The sequence below is a fragment of the Dipodomys ordii genome, unplaced genomic scaffold (assembly GCF_000151885.1).
Source record: "Dipodomys ordii isolate 6190 unplaced genomic scaffold, Dord_2.0 Scaffold14, whole genome shotgun sequence".
Lineage (NCBI taxonomy): Eukaryota > Metazoa > Chordata > Mammalia > Rodentia > Heteromyidae > Dipodomys > Dipodomys ordii.
Window position 1 is genome coordinate 8,699,385 of NW_012267230.1, and position 10,103 is coordinate 8,709,487.

Genomic DNA, 10,103 nt, shown 5'->3' on the forward strand with positions numbered 1-10,103 from the left:
AAACTCAAATTCTTTTTTATTTTATTTTTATTTTTGGGTCCGGTCGTGGGCCTGAACACTGGGCCTGGGCACTGCCCTCAGCTTTTCAGTTCAAGGCTAGCGCTCTACCACTTGAGCCACAGCGCCACTTCTGGCTTTTTTCTTTTTGCTTATGTGGTGCTGAGGAATCGAACCCAGAGCCTCACACATGCAAGGCAAGCGCTCTACCACTGAGCCATCTTCCCAGCCCTTTTTTTTTTTGCTGGTTGTGGGGCCTGAATTCTGGGTCTGGGCGCTGTCCCTCAGCTCTTCAGCTCAATCTAGCTCTCTACCACTTGAGCCACAGCGCCCCTTCCAGCTTTTTCTGCTTGTATGGTGATGGGGAATTGAACCTAGGGCTTCATGCATGTGAGGCAAGCACTCTACCACTGAGCCACCTTCCCAGCCCAAAACTCAAATTCTTGATTAGAAATTGTTCTAGTTCTGAGGGAGTGGCTTCTGAATTGAGCACATTCTGGCCAACATCCTACCTTGCACCCAAATCATGCCCTGAGTCAGAGAAGCAGTCATGCTTGGTCATGGACTCTGCACTCAGCCTGAGCATTTGTGAATAAATACAAGAAGCAAGCTTTCCAACTCCCACCTCCCCACATTTTTCCAGTTCATTCTGATGTGAGAGGCTGCACTAGGGGTGGGAGTGGTGGGTGTCTCTCCTTCCTTCCTTCCCCTCAGGAAGCATTTTTATCCAGCTGACTGAGCAGTCAGTTGCCCATATAATAGAGTGTAAGCCATGCTAACATTATATATAATTCAGGACCGAATGAAACAGTTTCGTGTTTGTCACTTGCCTTGTTGCTTCTGGGGGGACAGCACGCTCTTCTTCCATTTATTTTACCCATTCAGCAAGCTGAACGGGGTGGGGTGGGACAGAGAACCCAGTGCCTGCCAGGCCCTGAAAGTGCTGTGCACATGGGCGTACACTCTTCTCTGGTGGAACTTGCCCTCTCCAGGGAGGGAGGGAGGGAGGGAGAGAGAGAGAGAGAGAGAGGAGGGAGGGCGGGAGGAGAGAGCAAGAAAATAGAAAAAGAAATTACAAAGAGCCAATGAACAGCCAGGTGGAGGTGAGGAGAGGCCAGGCAGGGCAGCATAGAGATGTGAGTATGAGTGCTGCAGGCTACAGGGTCTTGGGCTCCTTCAGGGAGCCCAACCTAAGAGAATGAGAATGGGGTGGCTCTAAAACAGTCCCCAAACTGGGGGGACAGTCTCAGGCCTGCCCCATTGCTTCTCAACCCCCGGATGAGCTTGCTTAAAAATGGTCACATACGAATATGAAAGGAGGGAAGTTTATAAGCTGAGAAGCCTCTCGAAATGAAGGGGCAAAGCTGGGTGCCAGTGCTCACGCCTGTCATTGTAGCTACTCGGGAGGCTGAGACCTGAGGATCGCAGTTTGAGGCCACACAAGTGTAACACATGAAATGCACGATGATCCCTCTGAGGGCCTCTCAGCAGAATTCCCAGTAACCAGTGACCTTTCCTAGGAAACAAGAGACTATCACTTGAGAGCAAACTTAAGATTAGTAACTGAGAAATAACCTGTAAATTAAGTTGTAAATGTTCACATACATACTTTGTACACTTAAAAGTTCTATGAGCTGAGTGCTGGTGGCTCATGCCTTTCATCCTAGTGGAAGATCTCAGGAGGCTGAGATCTTTGGATCTCAGTTTGAAGCCAACCCAAGCAAGAAAAGGACTGTGAAACTTTTTTTTTTAATATTTTTTATTGTAAAGATACTGTACAGAGGGATTACAGTTATGTGAGCAAGGTAATAAGTCCATTTTCTGTCGAGCATTGTTACACCCTCCTTTATATTTCCCCTACCATCCCTTTCCTCCCCACCTTCCCAACTCCTCCCTCCCCTCTCCCACCCCAACCCCCCTCCCCACCTCACAAAGTTGTAAAGCTAGTTTTCAACCTAGTGTCTTGTACATCTCATTGTTACAATGGGTCATCTAGTATCCTTATTTCAGAATTTTGTTATTTCCCTTCCCTCCCCAAATTAGAAAAATGTATGTACAAGATGCAGGGCACTGGAATCAAATACAGTGACAACAGGGAAGGACTGTGAGACTCTTATCTCCAATTAACCATCAGACAACTGGAAGTGCTACTGTGGCTCAAAATGATAGAGCACTAGACTTGAATGAAAAAAGCTCAGGGACAGCACCCAAGGCCCTGAGTTCAAGCCCCATGACTGACAAAAAAAAAAAAAAAAAGTTCTGTGAGATCAGGACTTGTCAGGCCTGCCCAATATAATACCTGAAGCAGGGGGGCGCTAAAGTTTGTGGTGGGCACTGCCCAGGCAGGAGCTCATTAGCCATAGATGCCACAGTAAGTTGGGGTTAGATAAAAGCAGAGTATCCTAACAAGGCTCTTCAGTTAATGTTAAAAATTAAAGCAATCAAACCATTTGTCTATGAAATATCCATAATCTTGTTGTTTCTGATTTTTTCCTTTTGGTGTTTCTGGAGACGGACCCAGGGCCTGTGTGCCCTGGGCATGCACTCTACCACTGGGCCACTTTGCAAACCTACCACCTCAATGTTGCACACTTGTGAAGAAACAGAGTGCTAACACATGCCAGAAAGTTTCCTCGTGTCCAAACCTGCTGAAGTTTTTCCTCTCTAGACCAGCTTCACCTCATCTGGAATTCACATAAATGGAATTAGGAAATACCCACTCTTTCCCGGGAGGCTTTATGGTCTTAGAATGCTTGGGCGATTCATCACGTTGTCGTGGCAGCTTTGCCTTGCCAGGCTGTACGTTGTGGTGCGAGTGCACTGCCATTTGTTTCTTCCCTGTGGATTACACCCTGTTTTCTCCTGTTGATGGACACCTGTGCTGTCACCACGTCCTGTGTGCTATAAATAGAAAAGATGAAGGACTGGGTTATCCCTTGAGACCATCTAGCAGAGTATGATGGGATGCATGGGTTGGGGGAGCCTTAGGGGCTGGGAATGGATGTGGGAGAGTGGAGTGTTGGAGCAGGAAGTGTGGGGGAGAAGCTTTTGGGCTTAGAAGCTCTGAGGGGAGCCGTGGACACCCGGGACAGAGCATCTGATGGACTTCCTTAGTTCAGCTTGTGTTGAGGCCCAGCAGAACAGCAGACTAGAAAAGCTGATTGGGCTGGGCGCCAGTGGTTCACACCTGTCAACCCCAGCCACTCAGGAGGCCGAGATCTGAGGGTTGCAGTTCTAAGGCCAGCCTGGGCTAGAAAGTCTGTGAGACTTTTATCCCCAATTAAACACACACACACACACACACACAGGTACGCACGCATGCGCCCAGAAGTGGCACTGTGGCTCAAGTGGTAAAGCCCTCACCAAGAGCAAAAAAGCTCAGACACAGCACCCAGGCCAAGTTCAAGCCCCAGTACCAATGAAAAAACAAATAGTAATAACAGAAAGGAAAGCTGATTGGACCCAGCAGATGGAGGATCCCAGCTGTTGTCCCAAGCATGTACAATTCAGGTCTGCAGTGACATTGGGGAATGACAATGGCCAGACACTGCCTCCAAGCCTGTGGCCAGGCCCACTGGCGGGGAGGGGTTGGGGGTGGGGTGGGGTTAATCAAATGAGATCGTGTTTGTTAATGAGCCAAGATGGCTCTGCTTTGTTTCAAGAGGCCCATAGTTATGTATTTATTAGTCATGTATCAGTGTGTGCATCAGGACACTCCCCCTCCCCTCCCATTCTTTCTTTCCCTCTCACCTTCCATCCTTATATGATACCCATCTGTGGGTTCTTTTTTTTTTTTTTTTAACAGTTTAGTATTTATTATTTCTGTTTAATTATTTGGCTAAAGTTGCCCTGCCAGCTCCTTTGTCCCTGAGACACACTCCGTTGATCTTTGAGCAGTTTCCCCCCTGGTGCTATGAGGGAGTTCACAGTCATTTTCCAGCTGGAATCAGACACTCTCAAGAAGCTCTGGTCTGTGTGGCTGAGTGTGGTAGCACATACCTGTAGTCCCAGCATTCAGGTGGCTGAGGCAGTCGGTTCATGGGTTTGAAACCAGCCTGGGCTACATAACAAGAACTTAGTAAAGCACATGAACAAAAAAAAAAAAAAGAAAGAAAGAAAGAAACTGTGTAGAGATATGAACGGGGGTAAATGAAAGGCCAGCCAGTCTCAGAGGCCAAAAGCCCAGACCTCTCTCTCCTGTATCTCTTGTGACTCAGAAGAGGCACGAGGAAGCATTTGTTCTCCTGTTGGGCAGAACAACACAGAACAGAACAGACCTGGGACAGCTGGATGAACAGTTTCTACCTGGGACACCTGAGCATTCGCTGTCCAGGGAGGGTACGTGGGCGCATGCTCACACTGTCTCCTTACTGCACCCCACTGTCCCCTTTAAATGGATTGCCTTGCGGCTTTTTATTTAGGGTTGTTTCATTTTTTTTTTGTTTGATGCTTTTCTTAATAAATAACCTATAGTATTTGGAAGACCATTTAGAGGAGAAAAGTTCACTGGCCATGAGCACTGTTTTGTTTTTTAATGAAGTTGTATTTCTAGGGACATGTTAAGGGAAAATCAGGACACATAACCTGATTTCATTCAACATGTCAAATCTTATAAAGCTTCCAAAAGGGACCGAGGTCTCAGGATAAATGTAACGAGTCACCTTTTTGGAAAAGAAGGGAATTCTGTAGCTCACAAACTCTTCCTTGTAAGCCGGATGAGAGCAGGTGGATCGAAGATCCTGGGGAGACTCCATTAGAAGATTTAAGTCTCATCCTCTACTCTTCCGCTGCATCAGCTTCATTAAACCAAGGGCGGGAATGTTCTGGCAGAATGTGCCCTCACCACTCCCAGCAGCTTGGCACAGGGCAGAGCCAGCCTCTGACCAGCTGGTCTTGGGGAGTTTTTAACTTGGTTCATAAGAAGGCCCTGTTTCCAGCCATCACCCCATTGCTGATGGCTAGGAAACGTCCCCTTCCACTCCTCTGAACAGCCCTGTGTCCCCCTTGGTGCCTTTCAGCTTCTCGGCCACCAGCACCATGGGAGAGAAGAACGTCAGCCCTGGGGCAGGAGAAGCTGGCTCGGAGGACGGAGTGGCTGGGGAGGAATCTGAGTGCGAGGCTGAGCCCCTCTCCGAGGGACGCAAGAAGGCCAAGAAATTGAAAAGGATGAAGAAAGAGCTTCCTCGGGCAGGTTGGTGCTGTTCTTGCTAAACCCCTGGGCTGTGTGTACTGCCTAAAGGCTCTAGACACTCCTGTTTTTAGGGAGAAATGCTAGCAGTGTTTCCCCTTGCAGGCAGAGCCTTGGCTCTGGTACCCAGGCCTCTCCTGTGGGGCTCCACGCTAAGTCCTGCCTCATGCTTTCGATTCTGGTCATGTGTTCAAAGCAGCCAAGGTATTTCAGATGTGCGTTCCATCTGCCCAGATCCACTCCTGCATGATTCCCACCCCTCCTAGCAATGCCTGACCACCTGGATCTCTCCCTTGTGCAGCGTTACATAAGAAGCAGGGAGACAGGAAATCAGCATGTGCTGAGCAGTATACCTGCCAGACTCTACCGCCTGCTCCCCCTTTACTGTCCTTGCTTCCCTCGCCGCTCCCCACTGGTGTGGGGAGCCATCACCCCTGTCGTAGATGTGTGGTGCTGGCTCAGAGAGGTTAGGAAAGAAGGCATCGGGGCCACACGGGTACTGGAGGCAGAGGTAGAGCCCAGGACCTCCAGCCCCGTGTCCCGTGCAGCCCCGGGCACAGACCCCACGCAGGCCAGAGCAAGGGCAGGGGGTGGCTGAACGAATGGCCACTCCTGCTGTGGGGGACGCTGGTCATTGGTCAGACTGCAGTCACAGTGACAGTGCCTGTGACACTGCCTCCTGAGTACGCCTTGCAGGCTTGACCGGAGGCCTCCCCTTTGAATCGGTGAGGCGTTCACCATTGTCCAATTCACGATTGAGACTCGAGGCCCGGAGGTCAGTGGCTTGCTGATGGCCCAGAGCCCTTACGTGTGTGTGCCCCACATCACGGTCATATCTGTGCACTTGGGATGACAGAGGCACAGGCCCCGTGGCTGTGGCTCCTCTCCGTTGCACATAGTGCCTGCGGCTGATTAGAGTTCAGCCGAGGTGGAGGAGGCAGCAGCTGGTGGTGGAGCTGGGCTCAGACCCAAGTCCAAGTCTTAAGCTCCATGTGCTCTGGTCCTTCTGCCTGTGTGGCCTGATCTGACTACTGAATCTCTATCTATCTCTCATCGATAGGAATGAAATCCCAGAAGCAGCAAAAATGCAGCAAGTGCTTTTTATAAATTGTGCTGAAGTTTCATTTTAACAGAAAACTTGGGCTCTTGTGTGAAGCCTTGATTGTTATAGTTTAGCCATTCCCATGGAGCCTGGCACCCCCCTTTAGCTGTCTCCTCTCCTTTTCCTACCAGAATTTAGAAGTCTCTAATCCCTGGCCCGTGCTCATAAAAGGGTGAGGGATTTAGCTGGACATTGCTCATATTTTCTACCGCAGTAACTTGGGGGGGGCAGAGATTGGGAAGGTCAAGGTTCAAGTCTATCCCTGGCAAAAAGGTCCCGAGACACCATATCAACAATATCCAGGCATAATGGGGTACACCTGCCATACCAGCTGCACAGGAAGTATACATAGGAGGATCAAAGTCCAGTTTGGGCTAGGCAAAAACACTACACACCATTCAAAAAATAACAAAGCCAGAAAATTCTGGGGCAGCAAGGGCAAGGCCCTGAGTTCAACCATGCCAAAATAAATAAATAAATATTAGATGTTAGCATGACTTAGCAATCATGCTTAGCTTGTGTCCGCTTGGTGTCTGTCCTGTGTAGCTTGGTCTCTCAGGAGCTTCTAGTTTATCTCCTCTCAGAGACAAGCCTTTTTAATTTTTCTCCTATGTCACCATAATCTTTAAAATATACTATGTTAATAGATTAGCTCCTTTTACAGTTTTCATCATTCTAACTGAAACCTTTATATAAATTATTTGGGGTTTTGGACTTCTACTACCGTAATAAGATAGGTTTTTGTTTTTTTTTCCCCTCCCCTTTGACAGTAAAGCTGTTATTGCCAAACGATTGAATTTTTTAAGCCAAGGGCTGGTGGCTCACGCCTGTAATCCCAGCTACTCAGGAGGCTGAGATCTGAGGATCATGGTTCAAAGCCAGCCCAGGCAGGAAAGTCGGTGAGATTCTGATCTCCAGTAAACCACCAGAAAACCGAAGTGGCGCTGTGGCTCAAGTGGTAGAACGCTAGCCTTGAGCTGAAGAGCGCAGGGAGAGTGCCCAGGCCCAGAGTTCAAGCCCCACGACTGACCAAAGAAAAAAGATTGGAGCTTTAAAAAAAAAAAAAAAAAAGATCGATGTGTGCTTCTCTGTCAGTGCTGCCAAAATGGGGAAAAGGATGTCATGACAAGTTTTAATTGGACCTGGGAGATGGGCTTTTTTTCCTGGCCCTCTTCCCCTTACCCAGGGAGGCCTGTGTACGGGGTAGAGCTGACTGGACCCTCTGACTGGCTGCTTCCGGCACTCTCCTCCTTTTGGCCTATGTTGCCCATATGCCGGTCAAGAGTGCAGGAGCCAGACCTGTTGAAAAGATGACTGTGCTTCGTCAGCCCCTTGAGTAAAACCCCGGGATGCAAGAGGGCTTGAAGCTCCAGCCTGCGGAGGGCCTGTGTTGAGCAGGAGCCAGAGGGCGTGAGTGGTGGTGGTCAGGGTGACCCTCTGAAAGGCTCCAGTGTCAGAGCATTGTCACAGGTGGTCAGACAGCAAGTCACCTGGCTTTTCCAGAACCTTTTCACACACACAATCCAACCTCGATCCTTCTTCCTTTATCTAGCACAACGCATTTGACATCTGTGATGTTGCTTGCATCATTGGTTCATTTTTTTTGTTATTATTGCATAATATTCCACTTTAAGGGTCTATGGCTGTTGGCTTATCCATTCTCCCAGCCGACGGACATCTAGGCTTTGATTTGGGCTTTGGCTTGGAGGGTGGCTAGGCTGGTTTTCCCTGAACAGCTTCATCAGTGCACAGCAGCCCCTGTGCGGCCGATCCGGCCTGCACATTTCACTCTATGAGCCTGCACTCCCTGGGTAGGTCACAGACCCAGAAGTCAAGGTGTCCTTCTAGACACTCTTTGCCTTAGCACTGACAGAAAATGGCATGCATGGAAAATATAGGCTTCAGACTTGGGGAGGAAGATCTCTTCCATCATAGAGATGGACCTGGCCAGCCTCAACCAAGTGGGGAACGCTGTGGCTGCAGCTCCTGTGCCATTCTGGGATCTCTGGCTGGCACGCTTCCCTTTTGCTGCGGGGTGTCTCTGTGCCTCCCCACACAGAAACCCACATTCCCAGGTCCCCGGGGGAGCTTGGCGCCACAGAAGCAGCTAGCCACCTGCTAGCAGCGTGGCTCTGCCATGTCTTTCTGGTCTGTGTGTGTGTGGCTGCTGGCGACACTGGGTGGACGTGAGTGAAGATTACCCATGAACCCGGCACCCAGCGTGATTGCCTATGTGTGCACTCCTGTGTGCCCTTGTTTAAACTCTGGAAGTGAGAGAACAGAACTGGGGCAGGGTAGGGAAGCTCCTCACTCCACCCATGGCAATGGATGACTTCCACGTGGCTGCCGGGCCTGTCGCCACAGCCAGGCATGAGCTGTGACCTTTGCCCTGCCCACCTGAAGATGCGTGCGTGTCAGGCAGGGCCCAGCGCCAGCCGGCGCCGCCATGCGTCCTCCCAGGTCGCCCCCCCTCGCTCACGCGGTGCTTCCTTCCCCTCCAGGGAGCTGCACGGACAGCCCAGCCAAGCTCTTCGAGGTTCCGGACACCTGGTAACGGAGACCCAAGCAGGAGCCACCTCCGGCACGCTGGGAAGCCATACCACATTGTGTCACTAAAGCCACGGTGTGGAAGAGGCAAAACCACGAGTGTCTCCGGTTTTTACTTTGGTGGCTGTTGCTTTTTTTTTTTCTCCTCCCCCCCTCATTTTTAATCAAAACTAACTGTGGACACACATCACAGCTGTGGGCGGTCATGAGCGTGGGCATTCCTGTACTAACCCGCTAATCATTTTCTGCTCCCGGGAAGCTTTCCTGCAGGTTAGTGTGAGAACAGAGCCCACTTCTGGTGTCTTGGTCGCAGGTTCAGGCCTGAGCTCCCTCCTGCTTACCTTCCCGTCCCTGTCTGTGGGCTGGTCAGAGGCCAAGGACATGGCTCCTGAGGGCCTCAGCTTCCCACCACGGCTGCCTGAAAACATCCATCAGGCTTGTTTCCAATGGGAAGGGTGCAGGGTTGATCGCTGGGGGAGCCCGCATGCGCCTGGGCCTGTGGACATATTTATTACCATTACTCTCCGGCAGTGCCAGCTTCTCATGGGAATGGTCCAGTGAACACCCAGTGCTGTTCTAAGTGGGTGCCCTACAGTCTCCACTGCTCATCCTTGCTTGGTGTTTCTCTCTATATGTGTGTGTACGTGAGTGTGTATGAGAATGTGTATATGTGTATTGTGTGTGTGTGTGTGTGAGAGAGAGAGAGAGAGAGAGAGGTTCAAGAAGGAAAATCTAGTGGTTTGTCAATGTCTAGCAGAGCTTCCTACCCTACAGGGAATGTGTGTGTGTGTGTGTGTGAGAGAGAGAGAGAGAGAGAGAGAGCGGGAGAGGGAGAGAGCGAGAGAGAGAGGGAGTATGGGGGAAGGAGGAAGGAAAGGAGGTGAACCCCAACCTGGATGTGAGCATCACGAGGCGAAACAGCACATCCCAGACCTCCTTCCGCAGGTCTGCTTCCAGTAGATCATCGTTAGATATTGAACATTTTTGTATCGTGAAAATAAAAATGAAAAGTGTATTTCCAAAAGATAAAATTAAAGAAATTTTCATAGAGCCCTGGGTCTTCCTTGCTCCGTGTCGTAAGTGAAGGCAGACAGGCTGCCGGGGTGCGTCTCACCTCTGAGAAGACCTGGGAAGTTGCTGGCCTGGGAGCGCGTGGACTCTTTCTTCCCTCCTCACTTTGTCCCCCCCCCCCCCCCGCCCAGGTCAGACACCGGTGCAGCAGGCGGTGAGAGGGAGAGGACTCCTCACACCCCTCATAGAATTCCTGGC

General features: G+C 50.3%; 1 protein-coding gene across 1 annotated transcript in view; it reads left to right on the forward strand.

Moving 5' to 3' along the window:
- The window catches only part of Parn (poly(A)-specific ribonuclease), a 90,600-nt gene extending 80,751 nt beyond the window's left edge, over positions 1-9,849 (forward strand). Inside the window, exons 23-24 of the mRNA XM_013011779.1 lie at positions 5,016-5,188; positions 8,789-9,849. Of these exons, the coding sequence (XP_012867233.1) occupies positions 5,016-5,188; positions 8,789-8,841 (226 nt within the window). The 3' untranslated portion in view covers positions 8,842-9,849. The remainder of the gene's footprint in view (positions 1-5,015; positions 5,189-8,788) is intronic.
- Positions 9,850-10,103: the final 254 nt, after the last annotated feature.